The sequence below is a fragment of the Panthera tigris genome, chromosome C1 (assembly GCF_018350195.1).
Source record: "Panthera tigris isolate Pti1 chromosome C1, P.tigris_Pti1_mat1.1, whole genome shotgun sequence".
NCBI classification, from domain to species: domain Eukaryota; kingdom Metazoa; phylum Chordata; class Mammalia; order Carnivora; family Felidae; genus Panthera; species Panthera tigris.
The window spans coordinates 21408411-21429381 of NC_056667.1; the positions used below are offsets into that span (position 1 = coordinate 21408411).

The 20971-nt window shown below is 42.7% G+C and overlaps 1 protein-coding gene across 5 annotated transcripts in view; it reads left to right on the top strand.

Moving 5' to 3' along the window:
- Positions 1 to 2534: 2534 nt before the first annotated feature.
- The window catches only part of GMEB1 (glucocorticoid modulatory element binding protein 1), a 35933-nt gene continuing 17496 nt past the window's right edge, over positions 2535 to 20971 (top strand). Inside the window, exons 1-6 of one of the 5 annotated variants that reach the window (XM_007097901.3) lie at positions 3223 to 3580; positions 4427 to 4540; positions 10001 to 10154; positions 17502 to 17614; positions 18321 to 18445; positions 19501 to 19604. In XM_007097901.3, coding sequence (XP_007097963.1) covers positions 10027 to 10154; positions 17502 to 17614; positions 18321 to 18445; positions 19501 to 19604 — 470 coding nt within the window. In that variant the 5' untranslated portion in view covers positions 3223 to 3580; positions 4427 to 4540; positions 10001 to 10026. Of the gene's footprint in view, positions 2642 to 3222; positions 3581 to 3833; positions 4541 to 10000; positions 10155 to 17501; positions 17615 to 18320; positions 18446 to 19500; positions 19605 to 20971 lie in introns of those variants that run through there. The other 4 variants (XM_042996167.1, XM_042996166.1, XM_007097899.3 and 1 more) reach the window with 4 other exon arrangements.

Sequence of the window (20971 nt, forward strand, 5' to 3'; positions counted from 1 at the left end):
GCCAGGCACCCCTCTAGGGGATTTCAAATTATGGGGCTGCTACAAAAGTAAGCAGGGGGATTGAGAGAAAGTAGGGCATGGGGAGGGGAGTTCTCCCAGAGGTGGTCTTTGCCCTGGAATAGTCCCCCCAGATCAACATGACAGTTGTCCTGATGGAACTGGGGGCAGCGATGATAGAGAAGAATGTGGCTGGGACACAACTTCAGGTTGGGAGCCAGGAAAGGCCTGTGAGGAATGAAGGATGAGAATGAGCTCTGGAGACCTGAAAGAGGCACTTTCCAGGTAGAGGGAAGAGCTAGTGATAGGGCCCTGAGAGAGTTCCCAGCACACAAAGGAGCCCAGGATGTCTGGTCTGGGGCACAGTGAGGGGTGGAAGGAGGAGGGCAGGAAGATCATGCCTGGGGGCCCTGGTTAGGGGACTGGGTGTTATTCTAAGTGGAATGGGAGGCTATTAAAGAGTTTTTGGCAAGGAAGTCACATTTGACTTTGTCTCTTCAAAAGATTACTCCCTCTAGGTGCATAGGGTGGAGTGCATCTGGGGTTGAGGTGGACAGTGTGGCTGAGACTGCAGTGGCCTGGTCAAGCCCTGTGGGCTGGGTTGGCTGTTAGCAGTACAGTCAGAGAGAACATATGCCTTCTTTGGGTCCTGAATACCTGCAGGCTGGCTTCGTACTCCTTATGACAACCATCTGGTTCTAGCCTCCCTCTTCAGCCCAGCTCCCATCATTTCTTGTCTTTGCACCTGCTGTACTTTTTGGAATGCTCTTCCTCACTTTCCCTTTGATGGACTAGTCATTCCTGAGGCCAAGCTCAAATACCCCCTCCTCTCTAAAGCTGTTCAGGAATTTTCCAGGGAGAGCTCTTTGAACTTTTTCAGTGCCTAGTTTGTATCTCTAGGATAACATCTAACACACTGTACTGTCTTGTATGTTTACAATTCTGTCTCTGAAGAAGGTGAACAAGAGCTTCTGGAAGGTAAGGACAGTTCAGTGAGTGTTCAGTGGGTGTTCAATGCATGATCAAAAGATATAGATGGTCCCACTATGGAATAGTTCACATAGGTCCAGACTCCAGTCATGACCAGCCCCCATTATATTCAAAATCATCTGATAATGTGTAAGTCCTTGATCATAAGAACAGATACCAATGTGGGCACTAAGTCTCCTTATTTTGATATTGGAAACAGCCCTGAGAGGTTGGCACAGTGGGAAAATCATCTCTATTTTACAGAAGAGTAAACCAAGGCTTAAGAGAGGTGAGACTTGGGGCGCCTGGGTGGCTTAGTGGGTTGAGCATCTGACTCTTGATTTGGCTCAGGTCATGATCTCACCATTGGTGAGACTGAGCCCTGAGTGGGGCTCTGCACTGACAGAGTCTCTCTCTCCCTCTCTGCCCCTCCCCCACTCAGGCTCTCTGTCTTTCTCTCTCTCTCTCTCAAAATAAATAAATAAACGTTTTTTAAAAAAAGAGAGAGGTGAGACTTGGTCAACATCCCTGAGCCCCCAAATTCAGTTCTATCGTTGACCCCTGGGCATTCTTACCTGTCCTTGAATCAAGAACTTGTAAGACTTCCTGTCACCTCTTCCTGGTGGTGGAGGGGACATGACAGGAGGAGGCAAGACGGGGAATCAATTCTCCTACCCCCTTAAAAAAAAGCGCCCATACCACCACCTCATTTGTTCCTAATAAGAGGAACCATCTCAGCGGTTACAACCATGGGCTCTGGAGAATGAAGGGCCTGAATTGAGACCCTGCCTATGCCATTTAAGGTTATGTGACCTTGAGGAATTAACTAATTCTCTTACCCCCGTTTTGTTTTATCTGTAAAACGGGAGTGAAAAGAAGCTACTTAGTAGGGTCGCTGGGAACATTATAGGAGACAAAAGCATCTTCCCCAACGCTTGGCCATATAGAAAGGTTTTAATACTTGCTAATTACTGTTACTGGCTCCTAGAAATTTCCTAAGCACTTTTCAAGTATCACCTCTTAACACTCACGACAACCTTATACCTTACGCGAAATGCAGGTTTGGAGCTGTTAATAATACCCCTAAAGAAGTTAAGACTTGAATCCATAACCTCACTACCAGGCAAGGCTTGGCAAATGCGTGGGTCAGAGAATGCAAGCAGCTTGCTCAAGGACTCGTGACCAGTTACTGACTCTATACTCAACCAGATCTTTGATTCCGAATTGATAGTGGGGCATTACTTCTGAAGGTCTGTAATAAAACTGGATTTGGGGAGGTGAAATGGGCAGTCCTCCAGAGGAGTCGAGAGACCTGCCTTTGCCCCTGATTGCGGATGAGATGAACCTTTAATTTAGACCTCCTTTTCCTCACCTTGACGTTGGGGAAGAAGAGTTATTAGAGTCCCCAGAGCCCTTCCCAATACTGACTCTCCAGAGCAAAAGACCCCTTCTCAGGTAAAGGTTCATTCAAATTCCTCCGGCTGAGATTCCTCCTCCGCGGGGCCCGCAATAAGGACGCGTCCCCTTTAAGGCGCCAGCTCGCCGGCGGCGGCGGCCGGAAGTGTTGAAGCTCGGCCTGGCGGCGGCGGTGGCAGTAGCGGCCGTGGCGGCCTCTGCGCATGCTCCGTCGCCCGCCCGCCCTGGCCGCTCGCCGCCCGCCCGCCCGACGGAGACGGTGAGGAGGGGGAGGGGTGGGCGCGCGGGCGCGGGCGCGGGGTGGGGTGGGGGCGGGGGGGCGGGCGCGGGGGCCGCGCGGCGGCCGGCGAGGGCGGGCGGGCGCGCAGGGGGCGGGGGGCTGCTGCCTCCGCGGGCGCCTCCCCACGCCCTGTGCGTGCCGCCGCCGCCGCCGGGGAGCGAGCGGACGTCGCGGCGCCGCGGGGGGGTGGGGGGACGCTGCCGCTGGGTCCGCCCGAGCAGCCGGGCCGCCCCCAGCGCGGCCGGCCGCGCCGCCCGGGCTCGGCCCCTGGCCGAGGGCGGCGGGCGCCGGCGAGCGGGGCGCTGGGGGGGCCCAGCGCCCCCGGACCGAGGGCCCCGGAAGTCCTAGGCTGAGGGGCCCAGAGGGGCCGGAGCGACTCCGGACTGAGAGGCCCGGACGCCCAGGACCCCGACGAGGGGTCCGGGGATCCCGGGGTATCCCTAGAGGCGGGGCCTGGGGAGCAGCTGGCCCTTGGATACAGAGCTTGGGAGGGGCCTGGGTCGCGCTTGGCCGGGGGTGGGGTGGGGGAGGTGGGGGGAAGTAGGGGGTGGGTACGAAAGGTGAAGGAAGCCTGCACGCCCGCCCGGGAGGAGACCCTTGGAAGCTTGGCGGGGGAGAAAGAGCGGAGAGTGGGTTCTGCGGAGGGAAGGAGGCCCGAGTTTCACCCGAGGGGCGCATTAGAGGCCTCGGCCTTTCAGTCCAGGGGAAAAGAGGCAGGTGCTGTTCCGAAGGCGTGGTGACAGTATGGGTAGTGTGAGCAGGGGACGAGGAAGAAGAGCTCCAGGGGAAAGTGAACAGGCCCCTGCCTTTCCGGAGATGAGGGGGCGGTAGGAAGACGCCTCAGCCTCCTCAAGTAGGAAGGGGAAGGGTCCAAACCTGTGAGGGAATGAGAGACTGAGGGTCTTCTGAAGTATATAGGTAGAGAACGGAACAGTCTGGGATGTCAGGGGGTGGGAAAACCCGTGTTTTGGAGGACCGGAGAGAAGATAATTGAGGGGAAGAAATGACATTTCTACTTTCAGAAATGACAGGGGAATTGGCCAGCTGCCTCCTAATTGAGGGGCAGGAACGGTGAGAGCAGAATCTTACCTGAGAGTCCTGGAGAGTGATGATCCACCAGACCAGACTAAGGCGTGTCAAGCCTTGACCTAGTAGGGATGGGGGGGCGGGGGCGGTGCAGGGCTTGACCGTCCAAGGAACAGGAGGAGGTCTGAATTCTCTTAAGATGAGAGAAATGTCAAAAGCACTTCCTAACAGACACAGAAAGGGCCTTGTTTGGTGTCTATTTAGGAGAACCAAGAACTGGGTTTCCTCAACCTAGGGATTGGGGAAAGGGAGGATCAGATCGTTCTAGACTCTCAGAGGGACTCTTCCCCCTTGCCTCTGGTAATGTTACCGAAGTGCTTTTGGAGGACCTTTTCATTAAATGTTTGGACTGTCTTCCCTAATTCGTAAGCCTTTTATCAATTATGGATATTTAATATATACTTAGTATACACTGACTTGATGACTTTTTTCATTAGTCATGAGTCAACCATTCATATTTACCTCAACAAACCTATATCAAGTAGCTAATTTGTACTCAACTTCATTGGGTTAGCTTGGGCCCTAAATTGCTCTTGTCCTAGGCAGAAGTCCCCTAGAGTCTAGTGTGATGACGCTTCAAAGAACCCTTTGTCCCATCGCTTCCCCAAACACGTATATAGTAGTCTTCAAAATGTGACCTGTCCCAAACTTCATTTGCTTTGGCTCTGTCCCTCACAGTGGTCCTGTGTAGCCTTCTTGTCGGCTTTATTACATTTGATAGCACCCTGGATCACCTACCGAATGCGTGAGAAGGAATAAAGAAGGAAAAAAATCAAGGAGTTTTGGCCTCAAGTAATAATAAAGTTTTAATTTTATTGATTATATTGATGATTATATAATTTATTATAACTTGGGAATTTCTTAATAGACTACACAATCTACAAAAATTATAATACAGTATGGAATAAATACATTCTGGGGTTAGAAAGTTTCAGGGTATCTATTTCTTTTACTTTTTCCACTATCAACTCCGATGTCCCTGCAATCATGTGACACTCATGATTTTGCCACGTTTTAAACGTTAGTTTTCAGGGGTGCCTGGCTGGCTTAGTCGATGGAGCGTGGAGCTCTTGGTCTCGGGGTCATGAGGTTGAGCCCTGGGCTGGGTATAGAGATTACTTTAAAAAAAAAAAAAAAAAAAAAAAAAAAGAAACCTTTGTTTTCAGAACACAAAAAATGAATTTAATCTCGAGTAGGTCAGATGTCATTTGTTTAGTTTTCCAATAGTTATGTCAATGGTCATGTGCTTACTCTTGATCAAGGTGTCTTTTTTTGTCTTTGAAAAGAACTACAAAATAATTCTTTTCACGTGGATGTGACATCTTTCCTTTATGTGTGTTCCCCTAGAATTACAGTGTCGTGTGATTACACAGTGAATACTCTAAGGCCCCTTCCATGAAATACCCAAAGGAGCAGCTCAGTCATCTTGCCTCAGGAGTTTTTGTTGCTATAAACAAGAGCCACTTTTCAGTTCATACTCACCTCAAAGAGATGACCTTTCAGTTAGCTAGTGTAGTCTGTAGAGTCTGGTTTCAGGTTACTTGTTAAGAATGTGGTATTTAGGGTAAGGAGATATATTCAACCTAAACTTGCTTCTCTAAAGAATGTAAGAGTTGCCATGTTGGATCAGACCTGTGTCTCTTACTGACACTGAGAGACCTATTGTGGATGATTGTAATTATCTTCTCGGATAAACTCAGAAGGTTAGAGAACATTCCTCTTGGGTTCTAAGGAGTAGGAGAGCTAAGGAGTAAAATATGAGTTCCTATTGAGGAAAGTATTAATCAAGTAGTTAGTTAACCACTTATTCAGAGTATTGTAGAGAGGACTCAACCTTAGGGTAGAAGGTTAAAACTAGAAGCATCCTTCTTTTTTTTTTTTTTCTTTTTAAATTTTTTTTCAACGTTTTTTATTTATTTTTGGGACAGAGAGAGAGACAGAGCATGAACGGGGGAGGGGCAGAGAGAGAGGGAGACACAGAATCGGAAACAGGCTCCAGGCTCCGAGCCATCAGCCCAGAGCCTGACGCGGGGCTCGAACTCACGGACCGCGAGATCGTGACCTGGCTGAAGTCGGACGCTCAACCGACTGCGCCACCCAGGCGCCCCTAGAAGCATCCTTCTAATTCTCCTCCTCTAACCCATTTATTTACTTAAGCTACTTAAAAATTTTTAAACCACTGTTTTAATTTTTTTTTTTTTTTGACATTTGTTTATTTTTGAGAGACAGAGAGAGGCAGAGCATGAGCAGGGGAGGGGGAGAGAGAGAGAGGGAGACACAGAATCCGAAACAGGCTCCAGTCTCTGAGCTGTTTGTTAGCACAGAGCCCGACGCGGGGCTTGAACCCACGAACTGCGAGACTATGACCTGAGCTGAAGTTGGACGGTCAACTGAATGAGCCACCCAGGCACCCCTAAAACACTGTTTTAGAATAATAATTTCACAAGTTTGTTACATGCTAAAGTATTATATCTTTTAAATTCATTAAATATGTAATAATAACAGAATAGTGCTTGACAATAAATGTCCAACAAATGTTAGCTGTGATTATTTTAATTCAAGCTTTATTTATTTATTTATTTATTTATTTACTTATTTAGAGGGAGAAGCAGAGGGAGACAGAGAATCTTAAGGAGGCTCTGTGCTGTTGCAGATCAAGTTCCAAGCTTGATCCCAAGACCCTGGGATCATGACCTGAGTCAAAATTAAGAGTCGGATGTTCAACTGACTGAGCTACCCAGGCACTCCCAAGCTACATTTTAATGGTTCAAAATCTGAAGATACCTATTGGTTCAATTATTGTAGGATTTGATAGCATTTGTTATGCCTCATTGTATCCCTTTTTGTCTTTTTCTAGACTCTAAGGTCCTAATTGTTATGATTCTACTGTTGGCAGCCAGCTGAACCAGTCCATTGATTTTGTTTTAAAACAGTTTTTTTAATGTTTATTTATTTTTGAGACAGAGAGAGACAGTGTGTGAGCAGGGGAGAGGCAGAGAGAGAGGGAGATACAGAATCTGAAACAGGGTCCAGGCTCTGAGCTGTCAGCACAGAACCTGATGCGGGACTCGAACCCACGAACTGCAAGATCACGACCTGAGCCGAAGTGGGGTGCCTAACCAACTGAGCCACCCAGGCGCCCCTCATTGATTCTGTTTTTTATCCCTAGTTTTAAACCTTTAAATTATAGAAGTTCAGATAGTGTACTGTAATATCTTACAATTAATTTTTTTCTCTAGTATGCATCTCTTTCCCTTGTTTAGTTCCTGAAGAGCAGGTACTCTCCCTTTTCATATCCAAAGTAGACAGTTTTGTAAATAGTAGTCTGATATTTGAAAACTGGTTATTGTACTCCTGTGTCATGGGTACTGAGCTAAGAGTAGGGGAGCCGTTGAAAAACAAAGGCAATCCTTGCTCTCCCAGGATATAGTCTGGTGGGGAGAGGTTGACAAAGTGGGATGATGGTTATGACAGGGGTGCTGTAGGTACTAAGAACACAATCTCACATCTAGTCAAGGAAGTCACAGGCCTCCCTAAGGAAGTTATTTATTTATTTAAAGTAAACTCAATGTGGGGCTTGAACTCACGATTCTGACATCCGGAGTCTCTTGCTCTAGCAACTGAGCCAGCCGGGTGCCCCAGGAAGTAATGTTTTAAATAAGTTATAAAAGTTTAGCAGTGACTAGCCAAAAAGGAAGGGAAAGAGAATTCTAGGTAGAGGAAACAAGCGTGAAGGCTCAGGTGAGGAAATATGGCATGTTTGAGAAATTGAAAAAAAAAAGTGTGTGTGGGGGGGCATCTGCTCAGTCAGTTGAGTGTTCAACTTCGGCTCAGGTCATGATCTTGCAGTTCATGGGTTCGAGCCCCGCGTCGGGCTCTGTGCTAGCAAACAGCTCAGAGCCTGGAGCCTGCTTTGGATTCTGTGTCTTCCTCTCCCCCACTTGCACTCTGTCTCTCTCTCTCAAAAACAAATAAACATTAAAAAAAAAAAAAAATTCAATGACAGGAGACCACAATGTGAGAGGAAGAACTATGAGAAATGAGGTTAGCAGCGTAGATGGGACAGATTTGGAGGATTCTATAAGCACTGTTAAGATGCTTGTACTTTAATAGCAAAGGGAATCCTCTGAAGGATTCTGAAATGGGGAAATGGCTTGTGGCCTTTAGTAAGATCACTTTGTCTGCTCTGTAGATCATAGAGTGGAGAGCAAGATCAGAGATAAGGATACTGATGCGAAGCAGCTGCAAAAATTCAAGTGGTAGTGTGTGGCTCAGAATATGGTGGCAGCACAGATGGAGAATGGGGGATGGTTAAAAGAGAAATATAGATGATAGAATGGATAGGATTTGGTAGTTGATTAGATTTTATAAAGAGAAGAATGAAAAATAACTCCTTAGTTTCTGGCTTGAGAAAATGGGTGGAGGATAGTGCCATTTACTGAGGAGGGAAACAAGAGCAGGTTTGTGAGAGAACGTGAGTTCAGTTTAAGGTGCTTACAAGATAAATTATAAGAGGTTTTTGGGTACAGGTGGTAGAGAATTCAGGAATTTTTTGAATGTGAGAATCACAAAAGGCAGAAGCATAAGTCTGCTACGAGCAATTTTAACTAGATTATATACAAACAAAAATTGATTGAACCAACATGTCAGTGCCATGATGATCAGGGCTGTGGAGACCAGCTGTTTAGAGAAGCAGCACCAGCCCTCATAGAGAGTATAGTGCAGTTATGGAGATAGAGGTCTGTTCAGTTAACGACAATACAGAGCACAGTGTGATAACCACTAGAGGAAAGCTACATGTGAAGTGTTGGGGGACTGTAGGAAAGAAAATGGCTTGGCAGGGCCTCTGTGGAGGAGCGGGCTTTGAACTGGGCCTTGAAGGGAGACTGAGATGAGGGAGAAGAGAGTTTGGGCTTAAGGAATAACAAAGGTCTAAAATCCTGGAGGTACATGTTGTCTGTTCAGAGCACGGGCAGAGGCTGGGTTGGCTGGCACTTCAGATTCTCAGGGAATTACAGTTGCAGATAAAACGGGAAGAATATTTTGGGGCCAAATGAGGGAGACTTTGCTTGCTGTGCTTAAGTATGCATATTATAGGCAAATATGAGCCACGATGTGGATTCAGTTGTCTGATTATCAGTCACATATTCAAATGTGTGTCCACCGTGTCCCTACACGTGAAAGTAAACACAGTGCTCTTACCTGTACTCTTTTTAGTGACTCCCTTCTTTACAACTGTGAGGACTAACTACTGCAGAATATTCTGGGGCCCTCTGAGTTTTCATTAAAATTGGGATGATGCTGGGACGCCTGGGTGGCTCGGTCGGTTAAGCGGCTGTCCCTTGATTTTTGGCTCAGGTCATGGTCTGCACAGGTCATGATCTCACAGTTTGTGAGATTGAGCTCCACATCGTGCTGACATTGAGGAGCCTGTTTAAGATTCTTTCTCTCTTCCTCTCTGCCCCTCCCCTACTTTCTCTATCTCAAAAATAAATAAACTTAAAAAAAATTGGGATGATGCTTTGAGTTATGTTAGAGTTGAGGAGCACATGGTGTTGGACACTGGTTTCCCCAACAAGTCTGCAAGGGAGATGTCAAGCAAGATCATCTCGTCATTCAGTATGAGGCAAAGAGGTAGTAAGAAACTTCTAGAGGTCATACAGTTGGATTCAGTATTTATTAAACAACCACACAATGCAAGTCATTTTTCTTCCTGTACAGTTTCAGTTAGCAGATACTTATGAAGTGCTCACAAAGTACAGAGTGCTTGGTGAAGCACAATGGCTGGTTGCAGAGAAAAGGTGATTTCTAACTTTTTAGGAGTTTACTGATGGGGTTGGAACTAGTGGTGTGCTATAAATCAATTCTCCAGAAAAAAAAACAAACAAACCCTGATTTGTAGTGCTTGCCAATTTCTGTGGTGTATGTACTCCCAGCATCACTGATTTCAAGCTACCAACTTGCTGTCACTAAACTCAGATTTGGGAAGAGATGTGCACAATTGGTTCTCAGGAGCAGGCTCCAGCACAGCACTGGGTGAATCACATATACTAAGAAAACCTAAATCAGTAAGTGAGTACGAAAGTACGTCTGGAAAGATCAGAGCCTGTCAGCCCCTTCTCACAGTTCCCATCCTTTTCAGAGGACCCTGATCTTAGAATGGGTAGTCTTAATTATCCTGATGTTCCTTTCCTAGGGTTGCTATCTTTTCAAAACCAGACAGTCACTGATGCTTCTTGTTTCTGACAACAGCCCAGCTATCTGACTTCATGTGAAAGATGGCTAATGCAGAAGTAAGTGTTCCAGTGGGGGATGTGGTTGTGGTTCCCACTGAAGGAAATGAAGGGGAGAACCCTGAAGACACTAAAACCCAAGTGATCTTGCAGTTACAGCCTGTGCAGCAAGGGTAAGTAACCAAAGATTTGGGTAGTCTGAAAAATTTGGGAGGTTTAAAGAGTGGGGAAATTTTAACTTTATGGTTGCTTAGCACAATGGAACATTTAGCATCAATCTTTCAGAACGTATTTATAATGTATCGTGTGCTCTATTTGTTATTTTAATACTTATTACAACAGTAAACTGTGTCTTTGTCTCTCTCCCTCTTCTCCACTGTAAGCTCTTTGAGGGTAAGTTACATAGCTCCCTCTTCTTATTTATCCACACAGTTTAGCATAGGGACTTGATACATGTTTACCGAAAGACAGTGTAGTTAGAGTCAGAGGAGATTAGGCAAGGCAACTGCAAACTTTTCCTACCAGAAGGGATCTGGACCCTAAAGGATGGACAGATTAATCAAGCTTAGTTAATCAAATAATACTTATCGACCACCTACTATTATACGATATATTACAAAGTGTTGGAAGAAATATAGCACATGGTTCCCACCATCATAGAGCTTGCAGTCTAGTTGTACAAACCAAAAATACATATATGTAAATAAAGAGGTCACTTACATGGCAAAATCTAAGAAGTGCTGAGTGTCATGGTTAGAAAGTAGCTTGAATTCAGAGGATCACTATGAATTTGAAAGAAGAGATAAGATTTTTAAATGGTCTTGAAGGTTAAATAAGAATTAGATCTACAGAGAGAAGGGAGAGAGAGTTATTTTATCTTGAGGAATGTATAAAACATTCTTCATAGGATTAGAAATGTTCTTGGGGTGCCTAGCCAGCTCAGTCAGTGGCGTGTGCCACTCTTGATCTCAGGGTCTTGAGTTCAAGCCCAATGTTGGGTGTAGAGATTACTTACAAAAAGAAAAAGAAATGTTCTTGGGCAAACACATAATCCAATCCCAATCTACTAAGTAATGTACCTTGTCTTAAATACTTCTGGAGAAAGATAGTTAACCTCTCTCTTGGTAACATAAAAAACTTTTTAGTGTAAGAAATTTCATCAGGTGCCTGGGTGACCCAGTCAGTTAAGCGTCTGGCTTAGGCTCAGGTCATAGTCTTGAGGTTCATGAGTTCTAGTCCTGCATTGGGCTTTCTGCTGTCAGCAAACAGCCTGCTTTGAATCCTCTGTTTCCCTCTCTCTCTGCCCCTCCCCCACTAGCATGCACTCTCTCTCTTTCCCTCTCTCTCTCTCTTTCAAAAATAAACATTAAAAAAAAAAAATATATATATATATATCCATAGTTTGCTGACATTTCTGAATATTGAAGGAAATATTCTAAGATCTGTAAGGGAAAGTTGATATAAATAATTACTGACAGGGGCACCTGGCTGGCTTAGTAAGTGGAGCATGTGACTCTTTATGTCAGGGTTGTGAGTCCAAGCCCCGCTTTGGGAGTAGAGCTTACTTAAAAAAATAAAATCTTTAAATAATAATAATAAGTATTGACATATAATGGAGAAAGTGATTAAAAATTTTAATCAATTAAGTGGCACCAAAAGATTATGCATACTTATTCCAAATCACTTGTTTGGGATTTCATTTGTTACATACACACACATACTTGTAGTTGTTACCCTTTGAGGAACGGTAACATGAGGAAGATTCTTTTGTGCATGGCAGCTTTATTTTCTCCTGGAATCATTGTTTCTTCTATCTTTTCTAAAGTGCTCCAGTTGTCGCTTTCCTATCCCTTCTGGAGACAGAAAATGCTTCTCAGCTACTTAGAGACTTAATTATTTTGAAGATTAGTTCCACTTATTTTGTGTGTGTATATGTCTTTTTTAATTTTCCAAATGGCATTGTCTTTTCGGGAAAATTCTCGTTGCCTGATTAGACATCTTTGTACTACATATGGACTCCCCAACCTACTGGGTTTTTTTTTTTGTTTTGTTTTGTTTTAATTTTTTAAAAATGTTTATTTTTTTTTGAGACAGACAGAGACAGAATGCGAGTGGGTTGGGGCAGAGAGAGAGGGAGGCACAGAATCTGAAGCAGGCTCCAGGCTCCGAGCTGTCAACACAGAGCCTGACGCGGGGCTCGAACTCAGAAGCTGCGAGATCATGAACTGAGCTGAAGTTGGTCGGATACTCAACCGACTGAGCCACCCAGGCGCGCCCCCCCCCCCAACCTACTGTTTACACTGAATTTACCATATAAGCTAGTGCTACATTTTCAGGTTCTGCATTTTGACATGCCTGCCAATCAATGTTTAATTGATTTCTTTAGTTATATTTTTTAAAATTAATTTATTTTTAAGTAATCTCTGAGCCCAATGTGGGGCTTGAACTCACAACCCCAAGATTGAGAGTCCTAGGTTCTACGGATTGAGTCAGCCAGGGGCCCTGTGTTTTTTAATTATTTGGATATTTTGTTGCATTTTAGCAGAGAACAGAAATGTTGATACTAGTGATAAGAAGTGCAGGTGTGAAATAGAGGTTTCCACTAGGGAACGAATAAGTCACATTATAAAAGGGACCGCATTAAGGAATATAGTCAGTGATAATTGTAACAGGGATGTATACGGACAGATGGTAGGTACATTTGTGGCAGGCAGCATAATGTATAAATTTGTCGAATCCATTTTGTTGTACACAGTGAAACTAGTGTAATACTATATGTCAGCTATACTCCCCACCCAAAAAAAAGGTATAAGCCTCATCAATTTAATACTGTTGAGACAAAGATAGAGATCATGAGGTCTTTAGCCTCAGTCACACATAACCTGATTGGCTACAGATTCAACCATGAGGGAAAGAAACGATCAAAGAACATGTATGAATTGCTGGGAATAAATTGGAAAAGATATTCAAAAGGCAAAAAATAGAGATTTTCTATAAATGTTTTTTACTGTTTATTTTTGAGAGAGAGAGGCAGAGCGCAAGCTGGGGAAGGGTAGAGAGAGAGGGAGACACAGAATCTCAGACAGACTCTGAGCTCTGAGCTGTCAGCACAGAGCCCAATACAGGGCTCGAACTTTCGAACTGCAAGATCATGACCTGAGCCAAAATTGGTTACCTAATTGACTGAGCCACCCAGGCACCCCTCTATAAATATTTTTAGATTTCAGTATATAGAACTCCTCTTGTATGTCTTTTTTAACTTTTACATATATGATATTTTATACTTTTTCAAGTATGCATTATATACATGTTTCCAGGAATACATTATCAAGCAAAAGTAGAGTGTCTGGTAATGTTCTCTTGATATAAATACATAGAATCTGACATACTGAATAAGATGACACTTTTTTTTATGACACTTTCATAATAACACTAGATTGGCTTTAAAATATGTCCATATTTAACTCTATTATTATTTTTTTAATATAGATACTAAGGTATCTAGAAGGCTTTTAATCCTAGGAGATTTTCAGCATAGAAGATTTGTTCAGCATGTGCTTTCTCTAAAAAAAATAAAATGGCTATTAACTTTTTCAAATATAATTTCTTACACTCAAAAAGTTGTGGGAGCAGGGGGTACCTGGCTGGCACAGTTGGTAGAGCACATAGTTCTTGGTCTCAGGGTTGTGAGTTCAAGCCCCACGTTGGGCATAGAGCTTAGTTTAAAAAAAAAAGTTATCAAGGGGAGTGAAGGTACTATGATTCCTTCATTGTTCTTGGCTGTCCAATTCATTTTGGATTCATAATAGTTTTTTTTTTTAATTTAATTTAATTTTTTAATTTACATCCAAGTTAGCATATAGTGCAACAATGATTTCAGGAGTAGAGTCCTTAGTGCCCCTTACCCATTTAGCCCATCCCCCCTCCCACAACCCCTCCAGTAACCCTCAGTTTATTCTCCATATTTAAGACTCTTTTATGTTTTGTCCCCCTCCCTGTTTTTATATTATTTTTGCTTCCCTTCCCTTATGTTCATCTGTTTTGTATGGATTCATAATAGTTTTTAACATCACCAGGGACTGGTGATTTTAGTGTACTACGTAAATTTACTGAGCGTCCTGACTAGCTTTTTTTTTCTCCTGTAGAGGACATTCAATCCAAATGTATTGGAATAGTTCAGTTTGAAGAGTATTGGCCCTACTTTCCCTTTCATGCTCAGATCCCTCTCTCCCTCTCTAGCAGAAAGTTTAAAGCCTATATTATAAGCTCTTTTAAATCAGTAAGGTACCACTTAGTTTATGTAATAATCTTAATCTAACGTTCAGTTAATCAGAATTTCTTCCCTTAACATTCTGGATAAAAAGAACTTAACTATACGGGCGCCTGCATGGCTCAATTGGTTAAGCATCTGACTTTGGCACAGGTCATGATTTCACAGTTTGTGGATTCGAGTTCCGCATTGTGCTCTGTGCTTACAGCTCGGAGCCTGGAGCCTGCTTTGGATTCTGTGTCTCCCTCTCTCTCTCTCTGCCCCTCCCCCGCCTGTGCTCTGTCTCTGTCTCTCAATAATAAATAAACATTTAAAAAATTAAAAAAAAAAAAAAGAACTTAACTATATGTGGGTTTTCAGAGAATTAGAATACAATGATGCAGACTTAATTTTAAATCTCTAGTAAACATAATTTTACCTCCCTTTGGTGATTCACAAGGCATGTCACTATCTTACAGTCCCTTAACATTTCAACATATTTTATGATTTTTTACTATAGTTGTAGTAGATATAGAGAATTAAGCTAAATCCATTACTATTCTGAGTTGCTTTAGGAAATTTTTTCTTTTTCTTTTTTTTTTTAAAGTTTATTTTGAGAGAGAGAGTGTGTATGCATGCGAGCAAGATGGGGAGGGACAGAAAGAGAGAGAGAGAGAGAGAGAGAGAGAGAATCCCAAGCAGGCTCCATGCTGTCAGCACAAAGGCTGATGTGGGGCTCAGTCTCACACACTGTGAGATCATGACCTGAGCCAAAATCAAGAGTTAGACATTTAACCAACTGAGCCACTCAGGTGCCCTAGAAATTTTTTCTCGATAAAACCTTGTTTACTCATAAAAATATAGACTGTGCCCCTACTTCCCACTACAAGTGCAATTCACTGGTTGTTGAAATTATGTATAAATAAGAATTTCTTTTTTTTTTTTTTTAAGTTTATTTATTTTGAGGGAGAGAGAGAGAGCATGGCAGGGAAGAGGCAGAGGGAGGGAGAGAGTGACAATCCCAAGCAGGCTCCATGCCATCAGTGCAGAGCCTGATGTGGGTGTCCAAATCATGAACCATGAAATCATGACCTGAGCCGAAATCAAGAGTCAGCCACTTAACTGACTGAGCTACTCAGGCACCCCAAGAATTTCACCCTAAGGAAAAAAAAAAAAGGATTTTTGCACATATTGGTCAATTTAGAGTGTGTTTACTGAACTTATTTGAAGCAGTGATTATTCATGTTTATCATAATCCTCATTCACCAACCAACCACTTATTGGGTGCTTTGTCGTGTTCCAGTTAGTATTTGACACAGTAGACATACAAAATTGAATAAGTAAATAAGACATAATCTCTGCTCTCAGGGACCTCTTAGACCATGCCCAAGGGAAGGCAGACAGGTAAACAAACATATAATATGAAGTGTTATATGTGTTGTAACAAAGGAGTAAAGTACAGTTGGGTCAAAAGAAGGAAGTAGGTGATTATACTGGAGGGACTGATATGGAAGGAAAAGCATCATAGAGGTTACTGACTACAAAGCAAATAGATGGGCACCTTGCAGGCTCAGTGAGTAGAACATGCAATTCTTGATCTTAGGGTTGTAAGTTCAAGCCCCATGTTGGGTGTAGAGATTACTTAAAAATAAAATCTTGGGGCACCTAGGTGGCTCAGTCAGTTGAGCTTCTGACTCTTGATTTCGGCTCAAGTCATGATCTCACAGCTCACAGGATCGAGCCCTGTGTCGGCTCTGTGGTGACAGTATGTAGCCTACTTGGGATTTTCTCTACCCCTTTCCCCACTCATGTGTGCTCTCCTTATCTCTCACAATAAATAAAAATTAAAATAATAAATAAATAAAATCTTTTTTAAAACCCCACAAATACACAAATAGATTGGGAAGCATGTTCTGGGGAAAGCAGGAAATAAGAACAAAGATAGAAGGTATAAAAGAACATGACAGTTCTGAAAACCACAAATAATTTGGTATGAGTGGGGCTTGGATTATAAGGTGAGGTTTAGGGAGAGCTGAAACCAGGGGCCAGATCTTAGAGCAACTTAAATATCCTATTAAGGATTTGGGGCTTTATTATAATAGCAAGTAGAGGGTTCTTGAAGGGTTTTCCGAAGGGATTTCTGTGATCACTCTGGTAGGAATATAGAAGATCAGGTGGATGCAAGGAGACTAGTTCAGACTAGAGATGATGCAGCCTAAATTAAGGCAGTAGAAGTGGAAAAAGAGACAGGGAAGCTGGCTGGTGTTAAGGAGATACATCTGGTAGGATTTGGTGGCTGAGTATGTGGGAGGTGAGGAGGAGGAGGAGGGAGAAATCTGATAAAATTCCCAGGCTTCTGTCTTAGGCTATAGAATGCTAGGAGGTGCCATTAAGAAAGATAGAGAATAGAAGAGTGGTTTGGGAGAGGAAAGAGAACTTGGTTATTTTAGACATAATGAATTCCACAAAGTCCTGTGGTACATCCAAATGTATTTATTCATTTAGCAGTTAATTATATCCTGGTGTGAAATTTAGAGGAGAGGTCTGTGCTAAAGGTGTCACCGTGGGGGTGGGTGATCACTGATACAAGGGGTATTATTCAGGCAGTGCTTTCAAACAAGATGCAATAGTTAATGCATTAAGTTTATTATAAAAATTAAACAGAGGTCATCAGTGTATTTTATTAGGTTATTTGAGCACATTTCTTAGAAGGTAGAGACATTTAGAGACTTTCCCTGAGGTGGTATCTCTAATTAATGCTAGTTACTTTGGGCATAGTTTTTAACTAGGCTCTGCTCATGTCAATAGTTTGGTTATGAGTCTTTGAAAAATGCAGAAGTGCTAAAAAAGACTGAAGTGTCTAGATTCCAACAAAGGACATCAACTTGAGTAGGTCAATGGGTTCTTCCTGTCTTGAACTGTCCAACAGTATTACTTTTTAATCTTGCTAGGATAATTCTATAATATGACTTAGTCTTATAATTGAAGCAACATTTTATGTCAGAAGTGTTTAAATTTAGGAAGGGAAAAGTCTGATGTAAGGACAGTAGCAAGAGGAACTTGGCTTTGAGGTGAGGAAAGTTGTTGATTCTTGTGCATGGTAGTGGCTGCTAAGCTGTCCTCGGCAGCTTGGAATGTAAATACAGTGGGGAACTAGTCAAAGCACTAACATAGTGTTGTAAAGTGTATTTATTTTATTCCTTTTGAGATAGATTATAAGAAATTTCTTAACTCCATGCTGTGAATATTAATTTTTTCATGATTTATGTAGTTTGTTTATCGATGGACACTTTTACAACAGGATTTATGAACCTGGGTCCGAGAACAACACGGCAGTCGTGGCAGTAGAAACTCACACGATTCACAAAATTGAAGAAGGGATTGGTAAGTCTTTCGTTACTTTCTCGCCTTTGACCCTAGCTTCCGTGGTTGAAATTTGTTGCCTTTTATGCCTTATGTCCCCCCTCCCATACCCAGTATGCCCCACCAATGCTGCAGCCATTGATTTGATGGCGCATCTAGAGATACCACTAAGATGCTAGGGCTGTCAGTTGATTGTTTAACATCAATTTGCTAGGGTGCTGAAAACATTTTTTTATCTACAAAAATTCCACAAAGAAATTGGAGCCTCAAGGTTGATCCTGTCATTAGAGAAGTTACTGATGAGGACTTATCAGGTGTTGATTGGAAGGCAATCAGTGGAAAGAAACTGAAAAAACAAACAAACTTTGAAATTAGGCAAACCAGATTTTAAATCCTGTTTTCTCACTTCTTAGCTGTGTGTCCTTGGGAAGGTCACTTCACCTTTCCAAGTCCCACATGCCTACATAGGAAACAATCACTGCCTCACAGGATTGTTGTAAGAACTAAATAAGATTAAGCATGTAGAAGCACATAGGACAGTGTCTGACACATAGTGTGAGCTTGGTAAGAAAGCTGGTATGCCAAACTTCTTGCAGAAGATTCCTAAACAATACCAGCCAACGTGAACTGTTAGCTCCTTAGAGGAACCAGGAAACTAGAGATTTTGAATTAAGCTTTTGGGGGAAAAGTGTTCAATAAATAATTGATATTTTTTTTCCGTTTTCAGATGCAAGCACTATAGAAGCAAATGAGGATATGGAAATTGCTTACCCCATAACTTGTGGGGAGAGCAAAGCCATTCTCCTCTGGAAGAAGTTTGTATGTCCAGGAATAAATGTGAAATGTGTCAAGGTAATTGTCTTTTCTCCTTGCTGGGGCCTGTTTTGGGGCCCCTTGTTTTCAAAGAGTATAGTTTCAGTACCTCTTCTCTCTCGTCTACCGTATCAGTGTTTTCAGTTTTGTGGCTGTAGTCCCGTGCTGTCACGGTAGAAAAAATTAAGGACTTTGGAGGGAAATTGACTTGGATTCAAGTTCCATGCAGAATACAAGATCTATAAGAGCTGAGAACTCGTTTGTCTTGTTTATCAGTGTATCCCCAGCACCTAGAATGATGTTTGGTATATTTATCAATAAATATTTGTTGAATGAATGAATGAATGAATGAAGTCCCATCTCTATGACTGACTAGCTAGGTGACCTTGAATAAGTTATTTAATATTTCAGAGGCTCGTATGTTAAAATACGAATAATCATACGCACAACACACACACATATTATAAGGTTGCTAGCACATGAAATGAGATAATATGTGTAAAATGCCTTACACAAGGGTGCATTATGGTAGAGGTTATTGAAATTTATCACTGATAAAAATAAATTTTCAGGAGAGCACAATGTGGAAATAATTGCTTATTCTGTCCCTAGTGGTAGTCACGACGGTACCCATAGATAGTAGTCACCCACCACCTTTGGTATCATCCTAGAATCATGAAGGATTGCAGAATTTTGAAGCTCTGCAGTGATAATGGTTTCTATGCTAGTCTTTCCACCATATCTTGAATCTTGTCATTAGGGCTCGGTAGGTTATTTCAGTTTATTTAAACAGCCTTTGCAACATTGAACCCAAGTACCTGATTTAGGGCATAAATGGATTTCAGATGTTAATCAGTATATTAATCTCTGATCATCCTCGTGTCTTCTGTAGCTTTGTACCAAGACAGGGCACTATGCCCAGGGAAGGGTCATCTTCTCTGGCACAACAGGGCAGAAGGCTGGAAGATACAAGGCTATGACTTAAGATGCCATCTGGGCACTTTTCGTATGTAACAAGTAGAGTTACCTTTCTTTCCCTCTTGGCCTGCGTCAGTTGACCTTGATTTATTTTGGATTTTTTCCTTTTCCTTTAGTTCAATGATCAGTTGATCAGCCCCAAGCATTTTGTTCATCTGGCTGGCAAGTCTACCCTAAAGGACTGGAAGAGAGCCATTCGTCTGGGTGGAATCATGCTCAGGTGAGCTTTTAACAAGCACACACCAGGGTGCCTGGCAGGCTCAGTCAGAAGAGTGTGCACCTCTTGATCTCAGAGCTTCACGTTGAGTACAGAGATTACTTTTTGTTTGTTTGTTTGTTTTTTTAATTTACTAGATTACTTTAAAAAATTAAAAAATTTAAAAAAATAAGCACATACCTTTCAACTGACTTTGGGGCACTTAATCATGGTAGAATATAGATAATTCCATATTTTCTCTTCAGTTTGAAATTTTTATTTCTCTGAAGAATTGGCTTGAGCAACCCATGTATTGACTTTCATCAGTTTGTTCTTCATTTTTTTTTAAGTTTATTTATGTATTTTGAAACAGAGAGAGTACAAGCAGGGGAGGGGCAGAGAGCAAAAGAGAGAGAGAGAGAATCCTAAGCAAGTTCCGCACTGTCAGCACAAAGCCTGATATGGGGCTTGAACCCATGAACCATGAGATAATGACCTGAACTGAAACCAACAGTTGGATGCTCAATCGACTAAGCCACCCAGGCACCCCAGCTTGTTCTTAAAATCCCTGTAAGAAAAGGAAGATTGAATTAAATTAATTCTTCCCAGCATTTAAGGCAAATTTTTTCTAATGTCAGGATGTTAGGATCCTTTCTGGACAGAGAAGTTTGGGAGTAGATGACAGTCCTACTTGAGATCACCAAGGGCAGGCAGAGCTAAGCCTGGTGCTGAGGAAGCATGATGACCATGGAAAAGTGTAGGCTGACAAGTTCTGGGATAATATGGTAAAATGGAGGGTGCTGTTGATAAGTAACAGTCATGCTTAGTGAATGCAATCTTTGCCATCATTGAACCACAGAAATAAACTTCAGACTGTGTAATGCCCTTGAGATGCCGGGGTGGCCCAGTCAGTTAAGCGTCCGATTCTTGATCTCTGCTCAGGTCTTGATCTTAGTGTGTGAGTTCACTCCCCATGTTGGGCTCCATGCTGGGCATGAAGCCTTATTTTTAAAAAATGGGGCACCTGTGTAGCTGAGTCACTTGAGTGTCTGACTCTTGATTTGAGCTCAGATCAGGATCTCATGGTTGGTGAGCTCAAGCCCCACATTGGGCTCTGCGCTGACAGCACAGAGCCTGCTTGAGATTTCTGAAATCTCTCTCTATCTCTCTCTACCTCGCCCCCATTCAGGTTCTTTTTCTCTTTCAAAATAAATAAATAAACATGAAAATAAAATTAGGAGCACCTGGGTGGCTCAGTCAGTTAAGCATTGGACTCTTGATCTCGGCTCAGGTCATGATCTCACAGTTCATGAGTTTGAGCCCCTTGTTGGGCTCTGTGCTGACAGCATGGAGCCTGCTTGGGATTCTCTCCTTTACTCTCTGCCCCTCCC